Below are 27,562 nucleotides of genomic sequence, written 5' to 3' on the forward strand. Positions count from 1 at the left end.
GTTGCTGTAAATGAGGTGTTCTCAGTCAACTTACCGGGTTAAAAAAGCCAAAAGACACAAACCACTTTATATTTCAAATCTATTTATATAGTCTAAACATCACAACAACTGTACATAGACGTATTGCACTAGTTACATATATGCAGTATTGATAGCTATATGTCAAACACTTACTGTGGTTCTGGAATGGAGCAGAAAGAAACCAACAGAAACCTCTAGAGGTGAGAAATAGGGATTTGTGCGTTATACAGTTTAAGGGGTCTTGTACATTCGTATATACACACACACATTTATACTATGCATTTCAAACAACCAAGTAAAACAAAATAATGTACAAACGGCAAGATCAGTTTCAAAGCCACTCAGGTCAGGAACTCTTCAACCTCAGTAGGGTGAAACATTCTGAACGTTGCAGACAGAAATGTAACGAATAGAGCTGACGTGACTCTTCTTATTCTATGATTGAAAGAATCATATTTACATTTACATTTACATTTTAGTCATTTAGCAGACGCTCTTATCCAGAGCGACTTACAGTTAGTGAATACATATTTTTTTATACTGGCCCCCCGTGGGAATCGAACCCACAACCCTGGCGTTGCAAACGCCATGCTCTATCAACATCCCTGCCGGCCATTCCCTCCCCTACCCTGGACGACGCTGGGCCAATTGTGCGCCGCCCATGAGTCTCCCGGTCGCGGCCGGCTGCGACAGAGCCTGGATTCGAACCAGGATCTCTAGTGGCACAGTTAGCACTGCGATGCAGTGCCTTAGACCACTGCGCCACTCGGGAGACATATGTTCTATACAACACATTTCTATCTGAATGTTCTGTAATGTTGCGCCCCACTGACACCTGCATCATGTGGCTGGATGACACTTTCCTGTGCCGCGTTCCATTGGCTAACCAACATCTCCTTTGCTGTCTATAGTCCGTCTAGCTCTCCAAGTCTTCTGTTACGGTCTAGTCTAACTGTCAGAACCAGCGTGTCTACGTGGTCCGTGGTCTGAGACTAGGGCAGCTAGGACTTCAGTGGGGGAGTCGAACGGCTCACAGGTAAAGAGCAGTGTTTGGCTACACGATCAAATTCCCTACTGACCTAAGGATCACCACCTCGCTCCAAGGCCCAAAGCTTTACAGTTCTGTCCTTCCTCTACTCACCTCACGGGCCTCTGGGTAGGGAAGGGGATGGGACGGTGTGTGAGGACGGTTCGGCTGTGTGTGTGTGTGTGTGTGTGTGTGTGTGTGTGTGTGTGTGTGTGTGTGTGTGTGTGTGTGTGTGGAGGACCACTGTTAGGGGACATTAGATGATGTGTGTGTAGGAAGGCCACAGCAGGAAGCTCTCTCAGATGTTGAAGCTCTCGCCACAGCCGCAGGTGCCCTTGATGTTGGGGTTGTTGAAGACAAACTCACTGGACAGCTTGGACTCCACAAAGTCCATCTCTGTCCCCAGCAGAGTCAGCTGGGCCTTCTTCTCTATGAATACACGCACACCTGCAGGAGAGGACAACCACACCACTCAGTACTATACACCTACAGGACCACACCACTCAGTACTATACACCTGCAGGACCACACCACTCAGTATTATACACCTGCAGGACCACACCACTCAGTACTATACACCTGCAGGACCACACCACTCAGTATTATACACCTACAGGACCACACCACTCAGTACTATACACCTACAGGACCACACCACTCAGTACTATACACCTACAGGACCACACCACTCAGTACTATACACCTACAGGACCACACCACTCAGTATTATACACCTGCAGGACCACACCACTCAGTATTATACACCTGCAGGACCACACCACTCAGTATTATACACCTGCAGGACCACACCACTCAGTATTATACACCTGCAGGACCACACCACTCAGTACTATACACCTGCAGGACCACACCACTCAGTATTATACACCTACAGGACCACACCACTCAGTACTATACACCTGCAGGACCACACCACTCAGTATTATACACCTACAGGACCACACCACTCAGTACTATACACCTACAGGACCACACCACTCAGTATTATACACCTGCAGGACCACACCACTCAGTATTATACACCTGCAGGACCACACCACTCAGTATTATACACCTGCAGGACCACACCACTCAGTATTATACACCTACAGGACCACACCACTCAGTACTATACACCTACAGGACCACACCACTCAGTATTATACACCTACAGGACCACACCACTCAGTATTATACACCTGCAGGACCACACCACTCAGTATTATACACCTACAGGACCACACCACTCAGTATTATACACCTGCAGGACCACACCACTCAGTATTATACACCTGCAGGACCACACCACTCAGTACTATACACCTGCAGGACCACACCACTCAGTATTATACACCTGCAGGACCACACCACTCAGTATTATACACCTGCAGGACCACACCACTCAGTATTATACACCTGCAGGACCACACCACTCAGTATTATACACCTGCAGGACCACACCACTCAGTATTATACACCCAATATCACTTAACACATATATGGAGTGATTTCAGAGCCAACAGAAATTGTATTTGAATTCCATAATTTTGAATTGGTATTAAGATATTGAATTTGAATTAATTTGGGGTTCAGCAGCGATGCTGGTAAAACCCTCCTGTATTTGTTCTGGTTCATTATCATTTGGGCTTCAGCAGCGAAGGGTCTGGAACCCCCATTAGAATTGTTTGGATTATTTTTGGAGAGCTATAGCTCTGAAATGGTAAGACCTACAGAGACCAAACTTGGTGGGGTGGTGTAAAATTATGCACAAATACATCTGGTTACACGTGGTGCAACTCGGACAAAATGGTGGCGCTACAAACGTTATAGATCTGCCATTTTGAAAATGGTGTAAAATCTTCAACATTTTTAACTTAGCAATATGCACCTACATATGTAGATCGTATTAGATACAAAGTTACAGAAAGCTAAACCAACAACCACACAAACCGAAATTGGATACACTGCAAACACAGGTTCAACAAAGAAAAAGGTAGCTAGCAAGTGATTTGTTTTTGCAGACATCTTTTTTTGTGTGTGCTGAGCATGACCTTCTCTGGTCACGACACAAATGGACCTATGCGATCAAATCCTCCCACATTACATTTCTAGTTTGACCAGCTTGTTTTCAGCAACTGATATTTTTTAATTTGGTTGTCATATTGGCAGGTTTGCTAGCAACAAACTATTTAGCTAGCGTTTAGCCTAGTGTTTGATATGTGATCTCCATGGTAAAGAACAGTGTCCTGACGAGCCGGCACTATGCCAGGCTAAATCGGGCATCGTCAGCTCATTGTTATGGATGTATCCAAATGAATGTCAATAGAAAACAGCTGTTCTGCTGCTATTCTGGCTGCAGAGGTCGTGACTGTGTTAGCCGTAGCTAGTTAGCCGTAGCTAGTTAGCCGTAGCTAGTTGGCTAGCTAGCGAGAAAGGGATAACAACATCCTTCAATATATCACTAAATCGAACGAGCAACCAAAAGATGTTAAAAGTATGAATTTGCTTATGGAAATATAAACACAATTATTATTATTTCTACCGGTAAATGAGTGCTTTAGTATTGTTTTCTTTGGTAAATGTGGTATAAGCAGGACAAAAGCCATCGTTCTATACATTACCTTGGAAAAATGACCTTCACTGCGTCGTCCATTATTTCCACGGTAATGTACAGAATGTAGGTGTTTATCCCCTACGTAAAGTAGAGCACATTACAGTATTTTACTTTTACATTTTAGTCATTTTAGCAGATGCTCTTATCCAGAACGACTTACAGTTAATGAGCGCATACATTTTTCATACTGGCCCCCCGTGGGAAACGAACCCACAACCCTGGCGTTGCAAGCGCCATGCTCTACCAACTGAGCTACAGGGGACTGCAGTACAGTACATTATAGACGTCTATGTTTGTGCCCTTGGAGGGTTGGAGCCACTTGCAGGCTATTCATGTCAATACCCTACACTTTTTCCTGGAGTGTGCAGTTGTCCATTGCCCACGTGGTGGTCCTCCGTAGCTCAGTTGGTAGTAGGTTCTTGCAGCAGCAGGATAGCGGGTCCCATTCTCGCGACCACCTGAATGTATGCACACAGTTGCTTTGGATAAAAGCCACCTGCTGAATGACATACGAGACAATATTATATGTTATAAGACTTGTGCAAGAGATTGAGTCAAGACTGGAACCTGCAATTCATACATACATGGAAGCTCTTCCACAGTGTTCAACTCTGAGCGTTGGTGCCTTTGTCTCGTAATGCAAGCCAACCCACCACGGCCCAGGTTCAAATCCCACCGCTGCCACTTTCAGATAGACATCGCTAAACAATGAGGGATTGTTGGTGTTGTACCTGAACCAAATTGTATGACTTCTAAAATAAAGCATAATATTTGAGAGGGCGAAAAAGGCAAACAGGGCGGAACGGGCGCCAAAGGCTTGGACCCCGGGTCATCGCTGCAGTCAGCTATATTTAGGGGTTCAGCCAAAGGCTTGGACCCGGGGTCATCGCTGCAGTCAGCTATATTTAGGGGTTCAGCCAAAGGCTTGGACCCCGGGTCATCGCTGCAGTCAGCTATATTTAGGGGTTCAGCCAAAGGCTTGGACCCCGGGTCATCGCTGCAGTCAGCTATATTTAGGGGTTCAGCCAAAGGCTTGGACCCGGGGTCATCGCTGCAGTCAGCTATATTTAGGGGTTCAGCCAAAGGCTTGGACCCCGGGTCATCGCTGCAGTCAGCTATATTTAGGGGTTCAGCCAAAGGCTTGGACCCCGGGTCATCGCTGCAGTCAGCTATATTTAGGGGTTCAGCCAAAGGCTTGGACCCCGGGTCATCGCTGCAGTCAGTGTTGACGCTGGTGAAACCCCATTGTCTTTGTTCTGGTTCATTATTATTGTTGTTATGGTCCTTTTTCTGCCATTTGGTGGAAAAACTATCAAATACCCGTGAGATGAAAAGGCCCAGGACTGTGCGACTTAGCAACATGGTAAAGGCCCAAGGGCCACACCCTCTCATGCGTTACCATGCCAATTGGCCACATGGTGGCGCTATAACAAGCGATTGAAAATGCTAACTTTGAAAGGTCAGGCCCCGCACCCCTTGTGACCTAGAGTCATTAAATTTAGTCCATAGGTCCCTCTCCTCACAAGGAAAATGTTTTCCTCAAGAATTCATAGTCTGCCATGATGGATTTTCCGCCATTTTGAATTTTGTGAAAATCACTTAAAAACGCTACTCCTCTGGCACCGATTGACCGATCTGCACGAAACTTGACATGTGGCATATACAGTGAGGGAAAAAATTATTTGATCCCCTGCTAATTTTGTACGTTTGCCCACTGACAAAGAAATGATCAGTCTATAATTTTAATGGTAGGTTTATTTGAACAGTGAGAGACAGAATAACAACAAAATAATCCAGAAAAAAAGCATGTCAAAAATGTTATAAATTGATTTGCATTTTAATGAGGGAAATAAGTATTTGACCCCTCTGCAAAACATGACTTAGTACTTGGTGGCAAAAACCTTGTTGGCAATCACAGAGGTCAGACGTTTCTTGTAGTTGGCCACCAGGTTTGCACACATCTCAGGAGGGATTTTGTCCCACTGCTCTTTGCAGATCTTCTCCAAGTCATTAAGGTTTCGAGGCTGACGTTTGGCAACTCGAACCTTCAGCTCCCTCCACATATTTTCTATGGGATTAAGGTCTGGAGACTGGCTAGGCCACTCCAGGACCTTAATGTGCTTCTTCTTGAGCCACTCCTTTGTTGCCTTGGCCATGTGTTTTGGGTCATTGTCATGCTGGAATACCCATCCATGACCCATTTTCAATGCCCTGGCTGAGGGAAGGAGGTTCTCACCCAAGATTTGACGGTACATGGCCCCGTCCATCGTCCCTTTGATGCAGTGAAGTTGTCCTGTCCCCTTAGGAGAAAAACACCCCCAAAGCATAATGTTTCCACCTCCATGTTTGACGGTGGGGATGGTGTTCTTGGGGTAATAGGCAGCATTCCTCCTCCTCCAAACACGGCGAGTTGAGTTGATGCCAAAGAGCTCCATTTTGGTCTCATCTGACCACAACACTTTCACCCAGTTCTCCTCTGAATCATTCAGATGTTCATTGGCAAACTTCAGACCGGCATGTATATGTGCTTTTTTGAGCAGGGGGACCTTGCGGGCGCTGCAGGATTTCAGTCCTTCACGGCGTAGTGTGTTACCAATTGTTTTCTTGGTGACTATGGTCCCAGCTGCCTTGAGATCATTGACAAGATCCTCCCGTGTAGTTCTGGGCTGATTCCTCACCGTTCTCACGATCATTGCAACTCCATGAGGTGAGATCTTGCATGGAGCCCCAGGCCGATGGAGATTGACAGTTATTTTGTGTTTCTTTCATTTGCGAATAATCGCACCAACTGTTGTCACCTTCTCACCAAGCTGCTTGGCGATGGTCTTGTAGCCCATTCCAGCCTTGTGTAGGTCTACAATCTTGTCCCTGACATCCTTGGAGAGCTCTTTGGTCTTGGCCATGGTGGAGAGTTTGGAATCTGATTGATTGATTGCTTCTGTGGACAGGTGTCTTTTATACAGGTAATAAACTGAGATTAGGAGCACTCCCTTTAAGAGTGTAACCCATTCGGAATATTTTATATTTGAGATTCTTCAAAGTAGCCACCCTTTGCCTTTGACAGCTTTGCACACTCTTGGCATTCTCTCAACCAGCTTCATGAGGAATGCTTTTCCAACAGTCTTGAAGGAGTTCCCACATATGCTGAGCACTTGTTGGCTGCTTTTTCTTCACTCTGCGGTCCAACTCATCCCAAACCATCTCAATTGGGTTGAGGTCGGGTGATTATGGAGGCCAGGTCATCTGATGCAGCACTCCATCACTCTCCTTGGTTCACCTTCCAACAGGACAACGACCCTAAGCACACAGCCAAGACAGCGCAGGTGTGGCTTCGGGACAAATCTCAGACTGTCCTTGAGTGGCCCAACCAGAGCCCGGACTTGAACCCCATCGAACATCTCTGGAGAGACGTGAAAATAGCTGTGCAGCGACGCTCCCCATCCAACCTGACAGAGCTTGAGAGGATCTGCAGAGAAGAATGGGAGAAACTCCCCAAATACAGGTGTGCCAAACTTGTAGCGTCATACCCAAGAAGACTCGAGATTGTAATCGCTGCCAAAGGTGCTTCAACAAAGTACTGATTAAAGGGTCTGAATAATTATGTAAATGTAATATCCTTATTTTTTTATATAAAATTAGCAAACATTTCTAAAAACCTGTTTTTGCTTTGTCATTATGGGGTATTGTGTATAGATTGATGAGGGGGTAAAAACAATTTAATCAATTTTAGAATAAGGCTGTAACGTAACAAAATGTGGAAAAAGTCAAGGGGTCTGAATACTTTCCGAAGGCACTGTAGGTAGGAGCTACCGAATGTCATTTTTGGTGAGTTTGGAAATGTACAAGCAAAATGTGGACGAGAGACATTGTACAAATGAACAAAGTTTTGACGCTTGTCTGAAGGGAGAACAGCACTGGCTCTGGAGTGTCTGTTTGGAGTCTGGAGTCGCTAGGGCAACGGGCCTGCCTGCTCTGCTTGGAGTCGCTAGGGCAACGGGCCTGCCTGCTCTGCTTGGAGTTGCTAGGGCAACGGGCCTGCCTGCTCTGCTTGGAGTTGCTAGGGCAACGGGCCTGCCTGCTCTGCTTGGAGTCGCTAGGGCAACGGGCCTGCCTGCTCTGCTTGGAGTTGCTAGGGCAACGGGCCTGCCTGCTCTGCTTGGAGTTGCTAGGGCAACGGGCCTGCCTGCTCTGCTTGGAGAAGAGGGGGGAGGAGCAGACGGGCTGAGAACGGAGAGGAGAGAAACAACAAGAGGAAATGAAGATGGTGTTTAGTAGCTGAACAGATAACTCATCCAAAGAGCTGCACAATACGATGCCCCGTCACCTTATTCATTCAACCACTTCCTTAGATTAACTAGCAAGTTAAATGTAGGGGTCGGGTAATGCAGAAGTCTGTGTTTTACACGCAGGAAAAAAATATTAAAAACGCATAAGATATATCTTGCTGCGTTTTGTAAATGCAGACGTAAAATGCTTCTTATTGTAATTTCTGCTCGGCGTTAGTTGCACTTCTCCACTCGGATGAGAATTCACCAACGGGCATTCTATCACCAGACAGCTCTATTATGATGTCATAGAGGAATGGGGTCATAATAGCTTATAGCCCAAACAGTTCAAACACTAGATTCATTAGGAAGAAAATCTATTCCACGTGGTTTCAGATAACTGCCAGAAACACCTCCGTTGGTACCACTAGCTTCTGATTCCACCTTTCCTGGCTGGCTAAGTACCAGGATGTTGTCTCTGGTTTTGAATCTGAACTTAGAGAACTCGATTTGAAAACGGAATCATCTGAAAAGTTTAATATATGAAACTTTGGTCAACTTGAAATGATAGTTTGTAAACTTGAAACACAGACAATGAATGCAATATGTACCATATTGAAACTGAATATATATCATTTTAATATTCAATTACATTTATATTTAAAACTGCAATATTCATTCAATTCAGTTTCAAATCATGAAATACAAGTTCAATTTATAAATTAAATGATTCAATTTGAATTGAATTCAAATTATATTATATATAAATTATATCGGCACTGAAATCGCTCCATATACATATCACTTAATGCATTTAATGTTTTGAAAAACATTTCAACATAACATTGGGGAGACGTTGATGGTAAAGTTACACAATTCAACCACAGACAATCTATTACCTACCAACATCGTGCTGAGATGGGGATAAAATGAGACCTTGGTCTAACATTACGCTAACGTTAAGGAACTAACACGATGATAACGTTGCTCACCGTCCTGCAGCACCTCCTCGTCAGCTTTGTCTTTCTGCTTGGTGAAGTCCAGAGTGTAGGTCATACCATTACAGCCCCTCGTCCTCACACCTACTCTCAGACCAATCTGGACACAACACAAAAACACCATTATACCACTACCACTCACACCTACTCTCAGACCAACACAACACCTGTTCAGGTGAGAGAGTGTTGTACCTGGAAGGTCCTTAGTGTCTATAGGCTGCACGGTGCTGTTGGTTTATTTCTGTGAGCAACCATTTTGTGACCGTGCTGTCTTGAAGAAATGTTTGGGGTGTGCAATAATGTCTTCTTTTTTTTCTCCAGTTGGTTTGTTTGGAGAGGCTCTGCTGGTTTGAGGTCCAGGCAGCACCCTCCAGTAAGGAAAGTCACTAGTATTTCTGAAATGTCTATTGTTTAAGTAAATGCCGTGGTTAAGTGTTCTTTCTTTCCAACCATAAGAAGTACAGTATTGTTTGTCACTGTTTTTGGTCAACTTGTGAACGTGGTCAGCTGAATCTCTGTGAAAGCAGTGTTCTATTTCAGAAAACGAATCTAGTGGAAGTAACATATCTAAGTCATTCTGGTGTACTCTTGTTAATGCGTATTTATTCTGTAATCCTCTGTTTAATAAACAGCTTGTTCTGTTTTATCGTTTCCTTTAATGGGTCTAGAACCGGTCTAACGTTTAGATATTACAACTGTAATTACATTCATTACCAACCATTATAAACTGGGTGGTTCGAGCCCTGAATGCTGATTGGCTGACAGCCGTGGTATATCAAATCAAATGTTATTTGCCACATGCGCCGAATACAACAGGTGTAGACCTTACAGTGAAATGCTTACTTACAAGCCCTTAACCAACAATGCAGTTTTAAGATAAATAAGTGTTAAGTAAAAAATAGATAAGTAAAAAGTTAAAATAAAAAATAATTAAAGAGCTGCAGTAAAATAAAATAACAGTAGGGAGGCTATATACAGGGGGTACCGGTACAGAGGCTATATACAGGGGGGTACCGGTACAGAGTCAATGTGTAATAACAGTAGGGAGGCTATATACAGGGGGTACCGGTACAGAGGCTATATACAGGGGGGTACCGGTACAGAGTCAATGTGTAATAACAGTAGGGAGGCTATATACAGGGGGTACCGGTACAGAGTCAATGGGAAATAACAGTAGGGAGGCTATATACAGGGGGTACTGGTACAGAGGCTATATACAGGGGGTACCGGTACAGAGTCAATGTGTAATAACAGTAGGGAGGCTATATACAGGGGGTACCGGTACAGAGTCAATGTGTAATAACAGTAGGGAGGCTATATACAGGGGGTACCGGTACAGAGTCAATGGGAAATAACAGTAGGGAGGCTATATACAGGGGGTACCGGTACAGAGGCTATATACAGGGGGTACCGGTACAGAGTCAATGGGAAATAACAGTAGGGAGGCTATATACAGGGGGTACCGGTACAGAGTCAATGGGAAATAACAGTAGGGAGGCTATATACAGGGGGTACCGGTACAGAGTCAATGTGCGGGGGCACCGGTTAGTCGAGGTAATTGAGGTCATATGTACATGTAGGTATAGTTAAAGTGACTATGCATAGATAATAAACAGAGAGTAGCAGCAGCGTAAAAGAGGGGGTAGGGTGGGGGGGGGGGGGGCAATGCAAATAGTCCGGGTAGCCATGATTAGCTGTTCAGGAGTCTTATGGCTTGGGGGTAGAAGCTGTTAAGAAGCCTTTTGGACCTAGACTTGGCGGTCCGGTACCGCTTGCCGTGCGGTAGCAGAGAGAACAGTCTATGACTTGGGTGGCTGGAAACTTCCTCTGACACCGCCTGGTATAGAGGTCCTGGATGGCAGGAAGCTTGGCCCCAGTGATGTACTGGGCCGTAAGCACTACCCTCTGTAGTGCCTTGCGGTCGGAGGCCGAGCAGTTGCCATACCAGGCTGTGATGCAACCAGTCAGGATGCTCTCGATGGTGCAGCTGTAGAACTTTTTGAGGATCTGAGGACCCATGCCAAATCTTTTCAGTCTCGAGGGGGAATAGGCTTTGTCGTGCCCTCTTCACGACTGTCTTGGTCTGTTTGGACCATAATAGTTTGTTGGTGATGTTCTTGGGCACAGGGACTATGGTGGTCTGCTTGAAACATGTTGGTATTACAGACTCAGTCAGGGACAGGTGGAAAATGTCAGCGTAGACACTTGCCAGTTGGTCAGCGCATGCTCGGAGTACACGTCCTGGTAATCCGTCTGGCCCTGCGGCCTTGTGAACGTTGATCTGCTTAAAACTCACATCGGCTACGGAGAGCGTGATCACATAGTCATATGACAAAACATGTATTTATACTGCTCTAATTACATTGGTAACCAGTTTATAATAGTAATTAGCCACCTCAGTGTCTGTGGTATATGGCCAATATACCACGGCTAAGGGCTGTATCCAGGCACTCCACGTTGCGTTGTGCGTAAGAACAACCCTTAGCCGTGGTATATTGGTCATATACCACACCCCCCTCGGGCATTATTGGTTAAATATACCACTACTCCTAACCCCAAACCGCCTTCACATCAATCTGGAACACTACAGAACAAGTTAGTCTGGAACAAAAGCCTATTTTCTCCAGGACCAGTGTTTTGGGTTCTGGGTTAGGAGGGTTATTACATTTAAGTCATTTAGCAGACGCTCTTATCCAGAGCGACTTACAGTTAGTGAGTGCATACATTATTTTTTCATACTGGCCCCCCCCACCCTGGATGACACTGGGCCAATTGTGCGCCGCCCCATGGGTCTCCCGGTCGCGGCCGGCTACGACAGAGCCTGGATTCGAACCAGGATCTCTAGTGGCACAGCTAGCACTGAGATGCAGTGCCATAGACCACTGCGCCACTCGGGAGCTATTATATATCATCCCCTCAGTGGGAAGGGTTAGTTAGAAGGTGGAAAAGGTTGGAGGGTTATATTGCAGGGATACTTACATATTCTGGCTTGTTCTCCAGTAGGGTCCTGATCCTATTCACAGCAGGAGGAGTCTGGAGGAAAAACCAGAGGAAAGGGGTTGGCAACACACCATTAACAACAGCTATGACAGTGCAGTCTATGGCGGTCCTCCAGCAGCACACCACCCTGCATCTCTCTCTACCCCAGCAGCATACCACCCTGCATCTCTCTCTACCCCAGCAGCATACCACCCTGCATCTCTCTCTACCCCAGCAGCATACCACCCTGCATCTCTCTCCCCCTCTCCCCCCAGCAGCCCTAATGCCAGCAGCATACCACCCTGCATCTCTCTCTACCCCAGCAGCATACCACCCTGCATCTCTCTCTACCCCAGCAGCATACCACCCTGCATCTCTCTCTACCCCAGCAGCATACCACCCTGCATCTCTCTCTACCCCAGCAGCACACCACCCTGCATCTCTCTCTACCCTAGCAGCACACCACCCTGCATCTCTCTCTACCCCAGCAGCATACCACCCTGCATCTCTCTCCCCCTCTCCCCCCAGCAGCATACCACCCTGCATCTCTCTCTACCCCAGCAGCATACCACCCTGCATCTCTCTCTACCCCAGCAGCACACCACCCTGCATCTCTCTCTACCCCAGCAGCATACCACCCTGCATCTCTCTCCCCCTCTCCCCCCAGCAGCCCTAATGCCAGCAGCATACCACCCTGCAGCTCTCTCTACCCCAGCAGCATACCACCCTGCATCTCTCTCTACCCCAGCAGCACACCACCCTGCATCTCTCTCTACCCCAGCAGCATACCACCCTGCATCTCTCTCTACCCCAGCAGCACACCACCCTGCATCTCTCTCCCCCTCTCCCCCCAGCAGCCCTAATGCCAGCAGCATATCACCCTGCATCTCTCTCTACCCCAGCAGCACACCACCCTGCATCTCTCTCTACCCCAGCAGCATACCACCCTGCATCTCTCTCTACCCCAGCAGCACACCACCCTGCATCTCTCTCTACCCCAGCAGCATACCACCCTGCATCTCTCTCTACCCCAGCAGCACACCACCCTGCATCCCACTGCTGGCTTGCCTCTGAAGCTAAGCAGGGTTGGTCCTGGTCAGTCCCTGGATGGGAGACCAGATGCTGCTGGAAGTGGTGTGTCCAAACTTTTGACTGGTAGTGTGTATACAGTTGAAGTCGGAAGTTTACATACACCTTAAGCCAAATACATTTAAACTCAGTTTTTCACAATTCCTGACATTTAATCCTAGTAAAAATGGGAAGACCCATTTGCGACCAAGCTTTAACTTCCTGACTGATGTCTTGATGTTGCTTCAATATATCCACATAATTTTCCTTCCTCATGATGCCATCTATTTTGTGAAGTGCACCAGTCCCTCCTGCAGCAAAGCACCCCCACAGCATGATGCTGCCACCCACGTGCTTCACGGTTGGGATGGTGTTCTTCGGCTTGCAGGCGACCCCCTTTTTCCTCCAAACATAACGATGGTCATTATGGCCAAACAGTTCTATATTTGTGTCATCAGACCAGAGGACATTTCTCCAAAAAGGACGATCTTTGTCCACATGTGCAGTTGCAAACCGTAGTCTGGCTTTTTTTATGGCGGTTTTGGAGCAGTGGCTTCTTCCTTGCTGAGCGGCCTTTCAGGTTATGTCAATATAGGACTTGTTTTACTGTGGATATAGATACTTTTGTACCTGTTTCCTCCAGCATCTTCACAAGGTCCTTTGCTGTTGTTCTGGGATTGATTTGCACTTTTCGCACCAAAGTACGTTCATCTCTAGTGAAGTCTAACGACAGCCCCCACAATAATTTTATCATCAGTCATTTGTGTAAGTGCTTGTTGAGTGTCCTTCCCTATAAGCGTGCTGAAAGTCTGTTGTCAGTTTGTTTACTGTGAAATAGCATTGTATCTGGTCAAACAATTTTTCCAGAAGTTTACTAAGGGTTGGTAACAGGCTGATTGGTCGGCTATTTGAGCCAGTTAAGGGGGCTTTACTATTCTTAGGTAGGGGAATGACTTTAGCTTCCCTCCAAGCCTGAGGGCACACACTTTCTAGTAGGCTTAAATTGAAGATATGGCAAACAGGAGTGGCAATATCGTCCATTATTAACCTCTGTAATTTTCCATCAAAGTTGTCAGACTCCGGTGGCTTGTCATTGTTGATAGACAACAATAATTGTTTCACCTCTTCCAAACTGACTTAACAGAATTCAAAAGTACAATTGTCTTTCATAATTTGGTTAGATATACTTCGAAGCGTAGAGTCAGCGTTTGTTGCTGGCATGTCATACCTTGCCTAGCATACCTGTGGTCCTCTGTAGCTCAGCTGGTAGAGCATGGCGCTTGTAACGCAAGGGTAGTGGGTTCGATCCCCGGGACCACCCATACGTAAAAATGTATACACACATGACTGTAAGTCACTTTGGATAAAAGCATCTGCTAAATGGCATATTATAATTATTGTTATACGTAGGGTTAGATTTAGAGTTTTATCGGCAAAAGCTAATAGCTCTCTTGCCTGTCCCTGTGGCCATCTACATACCTAATTCACGACACTCGCTGGGCTCAATCTGAGGTAACAACTGCGTCAGATCTACATATCAATGAGCTAGACCCATCCATTTGGTTTGCGAATCAGTGAACCTGTGCAGCATACGCTCAATTCGATGCCTACGAACTAACAGATTTCGACGCATTTCAAATTACCCAGCAGCCATTTAGAAACAACAAATCGACAAATGTTTTATTTCTTCATTAAGAAATGTCTTCTGCGGTTTAAAATTGGCCAGAACTTGAAAAGGGGGACAGTGACACGCGTTTTGTTTAGGTTTTACACCTTTTTCTTATAAAATGTGGTTACCCATGACCAGGGCATAAAATTACCTTTTTGGTCCACCAGCCACAGGACCATGCCTCAGGACTACCTGGCCTGATGACTCCTGGCTGTCCCCAGTCCACCTGGTCCTCTCTCCCTCCCCTCCCGGAGGACCTGAGCCCTAGGACCATGCCTCAGGACTACCTGGCCTGATGACTCCTGGCTGTCCCCAGTCCACCTGGTCCTCTCTCCCTCCCCTCCCGGAGGACCTGAGCCCTAGGACCATGCCTCAGGACTACCTGGCCTGATGACTCCTGGCTGTCCCCAGTCCACCTGGTCCTCTCTCCCTCCCCTCCCGGAGGACCTGAGCCCTAGGACCATGCCTCAGGACTACCTGGCCTGATGACTCCTGGCTGTCCCCAGTCCACCTGGTCCTCTCTCCCTCCCCTCCCGGAGGACCTGAGCCCTAGGACCATGCCTCAGGACTACCTGGCCTGATGACTCCTGGCTGTCCCCAGTCCACCTGGTCCTCTCTCCCTCCCCTCCCGGAGGACCTGAGCCCTAGGACCATGCCTCAGGACTACCTGGCCTGATGACTCCTGGCTGTCCCCAGTCCACCTGGTCCTCTCTCCCTCCCCTCCCGGAGGACCTGAGCCCTAGGACCATGCCTCAGGACTACCTGGCCTGATGACTCCTGGCTGTCCCCAGTCCACCTGGTCGTGCTGCTGCTCCAGTTTCCACTCTTCTGCCTGTGGCTATGGAACTCTGACCTGTTCACCGGACGTGCTACCTTGTCCCAGACCTGCTGTTTTCAACTCTCTCTCTCTACCACACCTGCTATTTCAACCTCTAAATGCCCGGCTATGAAAAGCCAAGTGACATTTACTCCTGATGTACTGACCTGTTGCAACCTCTACAACCACTGTGATTATTATTTGACCCTGCTGGTCATCTATGAACATCTTGAAGAACGATCTGGCCTTAATGGCCATGTACTCTTATAATCTCCAACCGGCACAGCCAGAAGGGGACTGGCCACCCCTCAGAGCCTGGTTCCTCTCTAGGTTTCTTCCTAGGTTCCTGCCTTTCTAGGGAGTTTTTCCTAGCCACCGTGCATCTACAGTGAGGGAAAAATGTAGCTACAGTGAGGGAAAAAAGTATTTGATCCCCTGCTGATTTTGTACGTTTGCCCACTGACAAAGAAATGATCAGTCTATAATTTTAATGGTAGATTTATTTGAACAGTGAGAGACAGAATAACAACAAAAAAATCCAGAAAAACGCATGTCAAAAACGTTATAAATTGATTAGCATTTTAATGAGGGAAATAAGTATTTGACCCCTCTGCCAAACATGACTTAGTACTTGGTGGCAAAACCCTTTTTGGCAATCACAGAGGTCAGACGTTTCTTGTAGTTGGCCACCAGGTTTGCACACATCTCAGGAGGGATTTTGTTCCACTCCTCTTTGCAGATCTTTTCCAAGTCATTAAGGTTTCGAGGCTGACGTTTGGCAACTCGAACCTTCAGCTCCCTCCACAGATTTTATATGGGATTAAGGTCTGGAGACTGGCTAGGCCACTCCATGACCTTAATGTGCTTCTTTTTGAGCCACTCCTTTGTTGCCTTGGCCGTGTGTTTTGGGTCATTGTCATGCTGGAATACCCATCCACGACCCATTTTCAATGCCCTGGCTGAGGGAAGGAGGTTCTCACCCAAGATTTGATGGTACATGGCCCAGTCCATTGTCCCTTTGATGCGGTGAAGTTGTCCTGTCCTCTTAGCAAAAAAACACCCCCAAAGCATAATGTTTCCACCTCCATGTTTGACGGTAGGGATGGTGTTCTTGGGGTCATAGGCAGCATTCCTCCTCCTCCAAACACAGTGTTGAGTTGATGCCAAAGAGCTCGATTTTGGTCTCATCTGACCACAACACTTTCACCCAGTTCTCCTCTGAATCATTCAGATGTTCATTGGCAAACTTCAGATGGCCCTGTATATGTGCTTTCTTGAGCAGGGGGACCTTGCGGGCGCTGCAGGATTTCAGTCCTTCACAGCGTAGTGTGTTACCAATTGTTTTCTTGGTGACTATGGTCCCAGCTGCCTTGAGATCATTGACAAGATCCTCCCGTGTAGTTCTGGGCTGATTCCTCACCGTTCTCATGATCATTGCAACTCCACGAGGTGAGATCTTGCATGGAGCCCCAGGCCGAGGGAGATTGACAGTTCTTTTGTGTTTCTTCCATTTGAGAATAATCGCTCCAACTGTTGTCCCCTTCTCACCAAGCTGCTTGGCGATGGTCTTGTAGCCCATTCCAGCCTTGTGTAGGTCTACAATCTTGTCCCTGACATCCTTGGAGAGCTCTTTGGTCTTGGCCATGGTGGAGAGTTTGGAATCTGATTGATTGCTTCTGTGGACAGGTGTCTTTTATACAGGTAACAAACTGAGATTAGGAGCACTCTCTTTAAGAGTGTGCTCCTAATCTCAGCTCGTTACCTGTATAAAAGACACATGGGAGCCAGAAATCTTTCTGATTGAGAGGGGGTCAAATACTTACTTCCCTCATTAAAATGCAAATCAATTTATAACATTTTTGACATGTGTTTTTCAGGATTTTTTTGATGTTGTTCTGTCTCTCACTGTTCAAATAAACCTACCATTAAAATTATAGACTGATAATTTCTTTGTCAGTGGGCAAACGTACAAAATCAGCAGGGGATCAAATACTTTTTTCCCCTTACTGTACATCTGCATTGCTTGCTGTTTGGGGTTTTAGGCTGGGTTTCTGTATAGCACTTTGTGACATCTGCTGATGTAAAATGGGCTTAATAAATACATTTGGTTTGATTTGAGGCAGGTAGATTTAAAAATCTACCAGCCACTCAGATTTCATACCAGCCAAAATATTACTTATTTTTATTCAACTTAAAACCAACAAAACACAAAAAAACTAGTCTCCAGCTTCAGAGATTTTTGCAATTCGTTTCAGTCATTGGCAGCAGAGAACTGGAAGGAATGGCGGCCAAAGGAGGTGTTGGCTTTAGGGATGACCAGTGAGATATACAGTGGGGAAAAAAAGTATTTAGTCAGCCACCAATTGTGCAAGTTCTCCCACTTGAAAAGATGAGAGTGGCCTGTAATTTTCATCATAGGTACATGTCAACTATGACAGACAAAATGAGAAAAAAAAATCCAGAAAATCACATTGTAGGATTTTTAATGAATTTATTTGCAAATTGTGGTGGAAAATAAGTATTTGGTCAATAACAAAAGTTTCTCAATACTTTGTTATATACCCTTTGTTGGCAATGACACAGGTCAAACGTTTTCTGTAAGTCTTCACAAGGTTTTCACACACTGTTGCTGGTATTTTGGCCCATTCCTCCATGCAGATCTCCTCTAGAGCAGTGATGTTTTGGGGCTGTCGCTGGGCAACACGGACTTTCAACTCCCTCCAAAGACTTTCTATGGGGTTGAGATCTGGAGACTGGCTAGGCCACTCCAGGACCTTGAAATGCTTCTTACGAAGCCACTCCTTCGTTGCCCGGGCGGTGTGTTTGGGATCATTGTCATGCTGAAAGACCCAGCCACGTTTCATCTTCAATGCCCTTGCTGATGGAAGGAGGTTTTCATTCAAAATCTCACGATACATGGCCCCATTCATTCTTTCCTTTACACGGATCAGTCGTCCTGGTCCCTTTGCAGAAAAACAGCCCCAAAGCATGATGTTTCCACCCCCATGCTTCACAGTAGGTATGGTGTTCTTTGGATGCAACTCAGCATTCTTTGTCCTCCAAACACGACAAGTTGAGTTTTTACCAAAAAGTTCTATTTTGGTTTCATCTGACCATATGACATTCTCCCAATCCTCTTCTGGATCATCCAAATGCACTCTAGCAAACTTCAGACGGGCCTGGACATGTACTGGCTTAAGCAGGGGGACACGTCTGGCACCGCAGGATTTGAGTCCCTGGCAGCGTAGTGTGTTACTGATGGTAGGCTTTGTTACTTTGGTCCCAGCTCTCTGCAGGTCATTCACTAGGTCCCCCTGTTTGGTTCTGGGATTTTTGCTCACCGTTCTTGTGATCATTTTGACCCCACGGGGTGAGATCTTGCGTGGAGCCCCAGATCGAGGGAGATTATCAGTGGTCTTGTATGTCTTCCATTTCCTAATAATTGCTCCCACAGTTGATTTCTTCAAACCAAGCTGCTTACCTATTGCAGATTCAGTCTTCCCAGCCTGGTGCAGGTCTACAATGTTGTTTCTGGTGTCCTTTGACAGCTCTTTGGTCTTGGCCATAGTGGAGTTTGGAGTGTGACTGTTTGAGGTTGTGGACAGGTGTATTTTATACTGATAACAAGTTCAAACAGGTGCCATTAATACAGGTAACGAGTGGAGGACAGAGGAGCCTCTTAAAGAAGAAGTTACAGGTCTGTGAGAGCCAGAAATGTTGCTTGTTTGTAGGTGACCAAATACTTATTTCCCACCATCATTTGCAAATAAATTCATTAAAAATCCTACAATGTGATTTTCTGGATTTCTTTTTCTCATTTTGTCTGTCATAGTTGACGTGTACCTATGATGAAAATTACAGGCCTCTCTCATCTTTTTAAGTGGGAGAACTTGCACAATTGGTGGCTGACTAAATACTTTTTTACCCCACTGTACCTGCTGGAGCGCAGACTACGGGTGGGTGTTGCTATGGTGACCAATGAGCTAAGATAAGGCTGGGATTTGCCTAGCAGTGATTTATAGATGACCTGGAGCCAGTGGGTTTGGCGACGAATATGTAGTGAGGGCCAGCCAACAAGAGCGTACAGGTCACAGTGGTGGGTAGTATATGGGGCTTTGGTGACAAAACGGATGGCACTGTGATAGACTACATCCAATTTGCTGAGCAGAGTGTTGGAGGCTATTTTGTAAATGACATCGCCGAAGTCAAGGATCGGTAGGATAGTCAGTTTTACGAGGGCATGTTTGGCAGCATGAGTGAAGGAGGCTTTGTTGCGAAATAGGAAGCCAATTCTAGATTTAACTTTGGATTGGAGATGCTTAATGTGAGTCTAGAAGGAGAGTTCACAGTCTAACCAGACACCTAGGTATTTGTAGTTGTCCACATACTCTAGGTCAGACCCGTCGAGTAGTGATTCTAGTCGGGTGGGCGGGTGCCAGCAGCGTTCGATTGAAGAGCATGCATTTATTTTACTTGTGTTTAAGAGCAGTTGAAGGCTACGGAAGGAGTGTTGTATGGCATTGAAGCTCGTTTGGAGGTTTGTTAACACCGTGTCCAATGAAGGGCCAGATGTATACAAAATGGTGTCGTCTGCGTAGAGGTGGATCTGAGAGTCACCAGCAGCAAGAGCGACATCATTGATATACACAGAGAAAAGAGTTGGCCCAAGAATTGAACCCTGTGGCACCCCCATAGAGACTGCCATAGGTCCATTTCCGTATGGACTATTTCCGTATGTGAGTATGGATACTGTGGTGTCCTGTGTTTTGTGTACTCACTCATTTGCTGGTTACTCTGTTTGGTAACTTTGTGTGTTTCTGGGAAAAGGGGAATTTAAGCAAGTTGCCCTTGGGCGTACATTACCCGTAGGAAGAAAACTGTCTAAAAACACTAGTTAGACCTGAGCGGACCACCCACTGTATTTTTGTATGATTAGCAGTAGCTTAGCGGTTCTTGAGGCAGGCAAGATCAGTTTAGGGGTTTTTTACACTATTGTTTCATTTCTTGGGTTCTGCTCAGCCCTTTTTCCCAAACCTTTACCGTGTGTTCAAAAATAAACCTTTTATGTTTGACGGTAGTTTATGGTTGTCGTGTAGTTTTTGTTCTCACTGTTCCATGTCACGCTTCTAATTTGCATGAATTATGTTACGGGTCTCTTGTCCATCCACCCTAGACGTTTAAAGCCACGGGGTTCGTAACATAATGCAAATTGAGAATCATGTGACTAAACTGAATAAAAAGAAAAAACTATACTATGAAACAAATAAATTATATAAAGAATGATAGCAAAAAGCTTTGGAGCACATTAAATAAAATGTTGGGCAAAAAGGCAAACTCAGCTCCATTATTCATTGAATCAGATTTATCACAAAACCCACTGATATTGCCAACTACTTGATGATGATTTTTTAATTGGCAAGATTAGCAAACTTAGGCATGACATCCCCGCAAAAAGGGCCGACACTACACATCCAAGTATATCTGACCAAATAATGAAAGACAAGCATTGTAATTTTGAATTACGTAAAGTGAGTGTGGAAGAGGTAAAAAATGATTGTGGTCTATCAACAATGACAAGCCACCGCGGTCTGACAACTTGGATGGAAAATTACTGAGGATAATAGCGGACGATATTGCCACTCCTATTTGCCATATCTTCAATCTTACAAGAAAGTGTGTGTCCTCAGGCCTGGAGGGAAGCAAAAGTTATTCCCCTACCTAAGAATAGTAAAGCCCCCTTAACTGGCTCAAATAGCCCACCAATCAGCCTGTTACCAACCCTTAGTAAACTTTTGGGAAAAATTGTGACCAGATACAAATGACTGGCTGAGGGAAATTGATGATAAAAAGATTGTGGGGCTGTTTTGTCAGACTTCAGTGCGGCTTTTGACATTATCGATCATAGTATGCTGCTGGAAAAACGTATGCGTTATGGCTTTACACCCCCTGCTATAATGTGGATGAAGAGTTACCTGTCTAACAGAACACAGAGGGTGTTCTTTAATGGAAGCCTCTCCAATATAATCCAGGTAGAATCAGGAATTCCCCAGGGCAGCTGCCTAGGCCCCTTACTTTTTTCAATCTTCACTAACGACATGCCACTGGCTTGAGTAAAGCCAGTGTGTCTATGTATGCGGAAGACAACACTATACACGTCAGCAACTACAGCGACTGAAATGACTGCAACAATTAAAGAGCTGCAGTTAGTTTCAGAATGGGTGGCTGGGCGTTGTATTTGGGACAAATCATTCACTAAACCTCAACTAAATCTTGTAATGAATAATCAGGAAATTGAGCAAGTTGAGGTGATTAAACTGCTTGGAGTAACCCTGGATTGTAAACTGTCATGGTCGAAACACATTGATACAACAGTGGCAAAGATGGGGAGAAGTCTGTCCATAATAAAGCGCTGCTCTGCCTTCTTAACAGCACTATCAAGGCAGGTCCTATAGGCTCTAGTTTTGTCGCACCTGGACTACTGTTCAGTCGTGAGGTCAGGTGCCACAAAGAGGGACTTAAGAAAATTACAATTGGCTCAGAACAGGGCAGCTCAGGTGGCCATTAAATGTACACGGAGAGCTAACAATAATATGCATGTCAATCTCTCATGGCTCAAAGTGAAGGAGAGATTGACCTCATCACTAATTGTTATTGTAAGAAGTGTTGACAAGCTGAATGCCCCGAGATGTCTGTTTAAACTACTATCACACAGCTTGGTCACCCATGCATACCCCACAAGACATGCCACCAGAGGTCTCTTCACAGTCTCCAAGTCTAGACTATGGGAGGCGGAGAGAGAGAGAGAGAGGGATGGAGGGAGAGAAGGCGGGAACTTTGGCAGACGAGTAATGACGAAATGCAATGTCTGTGAAAACACACCACATGGAGTGACATGCAAGTACACATACAGTCGTGGTCAAAAGTTGAGAATGACACAAATACTAATTTTCACCAAGTCTGCTGCCTCAGTTTTGATGATGGCAATTTGCATATACTCCAGAATGTCATGAAGAGTGATCAGATGAATTGCAAAGTTCCTTTGCCATGAAAATGAACTTAATCCAAAAAAAAAACATTTTCACTGCATTTCAGCCCTGCCACAAAAGGACCAGCTGCCATCATGTCAGTGATTCTCTCATTAACACAGGTGAGAGTGTTGACGAGGACACGGCTGGAGATCACTCTGTCATGCTGATTGAGTTAGAATAACAGACTGGAAGCTTTAAAAGGAGGGTGGTGCTTGAAATCAATGTTCTTCCTCTGTTAACCATGGTTACCTGCAAGGAAACACATGCCATCATCATTGCTTTGCACAAAAAGGGCTTCACAGGGAAGGATATTGCTGCTAGTAAGATTGCACCTAAATCAACCATTTATCGGATCATCAAGAATTTCAAGGAGAGAGGTTAAATTGCTGTGAAGGCGGCGTCAGGGCGCCCAAGAAAGTCCAGCAAGCGCCAGGACCGTCTCCTAAAGTTGATTCAGCTGCGGGATCGGGGCACCACCAGTGCAGAGCTTGCTCAGGAATGGCAGCAGGCAGGTGTGAGTGCATCTGCACGCACATTGAGGCAAAGACTTTTGGAGGATGGCCTGGTGTCAAGAAGGGCAGCAAAGAAGCCACTTCTCTCCAGGAAAAACATCAGGGACAGACTGATATTCTGCAAAAGGTACAGGGATTGGACTGCTGAGGACTGGGGTAAAGTCATTTTCTCTGATGAATCCCCTTTCCGATTGTTTGGGGCATCCGGAAAACACCTTGTCCGGAGAAGACAAGGTGAGCGCTACCATCAGTCCTGTGTCATGCCAACAGTAAAGTATCCTGAGACCATTCATGTGTGGGGTTGCTTCTCAGCCAAGGGAGTGGGCTCACTCACAATTTTGCCTAAGAACACAGCCATGAATAAAGAATGGTACCAACACATCCTCCGAGAGCAACTTCTCCCAACCATCCAAGAACAGTTTGGTGACGAACAATGCCTTTTCCAGCATGATGGAGCTCCTTGCCATAAGGCAAAAGTGATAACTAAGTGGCTTGGGGAACAAAACATCGACATTTTGGGTGCATGGCCAGGAAACTCCCCAGACCTTAATCCCATTGAGAACTTGTGGTCGATCCTCAAGAGGCGGGTGGACAAACAAAAATCACAAATTCGGACAAACTCCAAGCATTGATTATGCAAGAATGGGCTGCCATCAGTCAGGATGTGGCCCAGAAGTTAATTGACAGCATGCCAGGGCGGATTGCAGAGGTCTTGAAAAAGAAGGGTCAACACTGCAAATATTGACTCTTTGCATAAACTTAATGTAATTGTCGATAAAAGCCTTTGACACTTATGGAATGCTTGTAATTATACTTCAGTATACCATAGTAACATCTGACAAAAATATCTCATAACACTGAAGCAGCCAACTTTGTGAAGACCAATACTTGTGTCATTCTCAAAACTTTTGACCACGACTGTACATAGAGCCATGACTACATGGATCTCTATTCCACATCAGGTAACTGCAGTAGAATCAGATTTTAAAAAACAGATAAAAATACACCTTACGGAACAAAGGGGACTGTGAAGTGACACACACAGGTACAGACACACGCGGTAGCGCACACACACACACATTGTAATATTGTTGTATGGTGGTATTATACATTTTGTATTGTAGATATGTAGTGGTGTAATAATGTTATATGATGCACTGTTTTATCTATTGTTTTGTGTGTGATGTAAGTGCCTTAATGTGTTTGGACCCCAGGAAGAGTAGCTGCTGCCTTGGCAGGAACTAATGGGGATCCATAATAAACCCCAGGAAGAGTAGCTGCTGCCTTGGCAGGAACTAATGGGGATCCATAATAAACCCCAGGAAGAGTAGCTGCTGCTTTGGCAGGAACTAATGGGGATCCATAATAAACCCCAGGAAGAGTAGCTGCTGCCTTGGCAGGAACTAATGGGGATCCATAATAAACCCCAGGAAGAGTAGCTGCTGCCTTGGCAGGAACTAATGGGGATCCATAATAAACCCCAGGAAGAGTAGCTGCTGCCTTGGCAGGAACTAATGGGGATCCATAATAAACCCCAGGAAGAGTAGCTGCTGCTTTGGCAGGAACTAATGGGGATCCATAATAAACCCCAGGAAGAGTAGCTGCTGCCTTGGCAGGAACTAATGGGGATCCATAATAAACCCCAGGAAGAGTAGCTGCTGCCTTGGCAGGAACTAATGGGGATCCATAATAAACCCCAGGAAGAGTAGCTGCTGCTTTGGCAGGAACTAAATGGGGATCCATAATAAACCCAAGGAAGAGTAGCTGCTGCCTTGGCAGGAACTAATGGGGATCCATAATAAACCCCAGGAAGAGTAGCTGCTGCCTTGGCAGGAACTAATGGGGATCCATAATAAACCCCAGGAAGAGTAGCTGCTGCCTTGACAGGAACTAATGGGGATCCATAATAAACCCCAGGAAGAGTAGCTGCTGCCTTGGCAGGAACTAATGGGGATCCATAATAAACCCCAGGAAGAGTAGCTGCTGCCTTGGCAGGAACTAATGGGGATCCATAATAAACCCCAGGAAGAGTAGCTGCTGCTTTGGCAGGAACTAATGGGGATCCATAATAAACCCCAGGAAGAGTAGCTGCTGCCTTGGCAGGAACTAATGGGGATCCATAATAAACCCCAGGAAGAGTAGCTGCTGCCTTGGCAGGAACTAATGGGGATCCATAATAAACCCCAGGAAGAGTAGCTGCTGCCTTGGCAGGAACTAATGGGGATCCATAATAAACCCCAGGAAGAGTAGCTGCTGCTTTGGCAGGAACTAATGGGGATCCATAATAAACCCCAGGAAGAGTAGCTGCTGCCTTGGCAGGAACTAATGGGGATCCATAATAAACCCCAGGAAGAGTAGCTGCTGCCTTGACAGGAACTAATGGGGATCCATAATAAACCCCAGGAAGAGTAGCTGCTGCCTTGGCAGGAACTAATGGGAATCCATAATAAACCCCAGGAAGAGTAGCTGCTGCCTTGGAAGGAACTAATGGGGATCCATAATAAACCCCAGGAAGAGTAGCTGCTGCTTTGGCAGGAACTAATGGGGATCCATAATAAACCCCAGGAAGAGTAGCTGCTGCCTTGGCAGGAACTAATGGGGATCCATAATAAACCCCAGGAAGAGTAGCTGCTGCCTTGACAGGAACTAATGGGGATCCATAATAAACCCCAGGAAGAGTAGCTGCTGCCTTGACAGGAACTAATGGGGATCCATAATAAACCCCAGGAAGAGTAGCTGCTGCCTTGGCAGGAACTAATGGGGATCCATAATAAACCCCAGGAAGAGTAGCTGCTGCCTTGACAGGAACTAATGGGGATCCATAATAAACCCCAGGAAGAGTAGCTGCTGCCTTGGCCGGAAAAATATCAAGGGAGGCCAAATGCTGGCTGGCTTCCCTTGCATTCAGAGCTTCCAGCGGCAACAATGTCATACTCTTTATGACCAGACAGAATCAGATAGATGGCCTACACATATAGAGACAGAGGGGCGCTGTTTCGCAAGAAGTATGAATGCGACTTCTGCAGAGTCAGTATCACCGTAAATGCCGAACGGCCAATGCAGACACGGATTGACCATGTAGCGCCTTTTACCCGCCAATTCCAAAATCTACCCACATTTGGCAGGTGTTAATTTTATGTTTAACTTTTGATGGGTAGGCGCCAGCCATCTCTGGCACCGTGGGTCACCACAGCGTGTACCCAGGCGAACAGTAAGTAACCTTAACCTTGTTTATAGTAAGTAACCTGAGGTAGTAAGCCTAGGAGGTTAATGCGGGCAGGTCTCATTGATAACTATAGTGAAGCTGGCATTGTGACGCAGAACAACGGGCTGGGAATAAAACGGTATTGATGGCGAGTCGGTGACACGGTGCTCAATACAACCAACAGAAACTGGCAGGGTGGAAAAATGCCCTAAAATAAAGACCTGCTTCTTCGCGATTACTAAAACTACGGCGAGCAGCTGGGTCATAGCGTAATATTATAAAAATGGGCTCCATGGCGGATGCAACTAACTAATTTTAATCAGAAAAGTGTTTAAAAAGTAATGTGTCCAGCCTACCAGTAATGGTTAACGTTCCCAAAAATCTTTGGTTAAATCACATGACATGATCTGGTGTAACAATCTCTGTAACTACAAGTTCGCTAGCTGAAGCTAGTGTATTCATAATCAATGACGTTAACGATATTAGCTATCTTAGCTAAATACATTTAACACACTTCTCACTCACTGTTCGTCAAAAGCATTAGGAGCATACATAACACGTAATGAGCGTCAGCAGAAAACAACATATGCTTTGGATAAAAGCGTCTGCTAAATGGCATATTATTATTATTATCTAAAACTACAGGCAGCAATGTATCCACTACTAGGGCCCCTGGTGTAACGTTAGCTAGCTAGCTCACTTTGTCACTTCGGAGCAAGCAGTCATAACACAAACCGTCAGTTTAAAGAGAAAATAGCGATGCCGAATACTTCTACACACTTACCAGAGTTAACGCAGCTCTTGTAGCTAATATCTTTCTTTTACTAACAGCTCTGACGGTCGCTCGAACCACCATGGAGGCAGACATGTTTAGCCGTCTAACCGTTAAATGTAGCCCCGTTGGCTAACGTGAAAACACCGGTCTACGCAGGCGCAGATCCACGATAGGGCGATTTCTTAGTCGACCGGCAGTTCAGCCAATAGACAAAGTACAGTTACGACACTTGTAGGACACTTCCAAAAACTTGTGCAACGCAACAAAGAAATAAGGTCATTTGGCTGGCTACAAAGGTCATTTAAAGTTTTAAAACCACAACATTGCAGTACACGTATCCCATTTTATGTATGTAGTTACATTTACATTTTAGTCATTTAGCAGACGCTCTTATCCAGAGCGACTTACAGTTAAGTGAGTGCACACATTTTTCATACTGGCCCCCCGTGGGAAACGAACCCACAACCCTGGCGTTGCAAGCGCCATGCTCTACCAACTGAGCTACAGGGGCCCTACAATCGAGTGAATAATAATCTCAGTAGGACTGCTGCCAGTACACAATTTGAGGAGCCTACATAGAAATG

The 27,562-nt window shown here is 45.7% G+C and overlaps 1 protein-coding gene across 1 annotated transcript; it reads right to left on the bottom strand.

Moving 5' to 3' along the window:
* Nucleotides 1-61: 61 nt before the first annotated feature.
* LOC311141679 (iron-sulfur cluster assembly 1 homolog, mitochondrial-like) lies at nucleotides 62-27,123 on the bottom strand. The gene is made up of 4 exons (XM_084177085.1): nucleotides 26,988-27,123; nucleotides 11,905-11,958; nucleotides 8,920-9,025; nucleotides 62-1,495 (listed from the first exon to the last, which is right to left on the bottom strand). Exons 1-4 carry the CDS (start codon nucleotides 27,069-27,071, stop codon nucleotides 1,347-1,349), a joined length of 393 nt encoding a protein of 130 aa, XP_084033211.1. The 5' UTR covers nucleotides 27,072-27,123; the 3' UTR covers nucleotides 62-1,346.
* Between the last annotated feature and the right edge of the window lie 439 nt (nucleotides 27,124-27,562).

The sequence above is a fragment of the Coregonus lavaretus genome, assembly GCF_964263955.1.
Source record: "Coregonus lavaretus genome assembly, chromosome: 14".
Lineage (NCBI taxonomy): Eukaryota > Metazoa > Chordata > Actinopteri > Salmoniformes > Salmonidae > Coregonus > Coregonus lavaretus.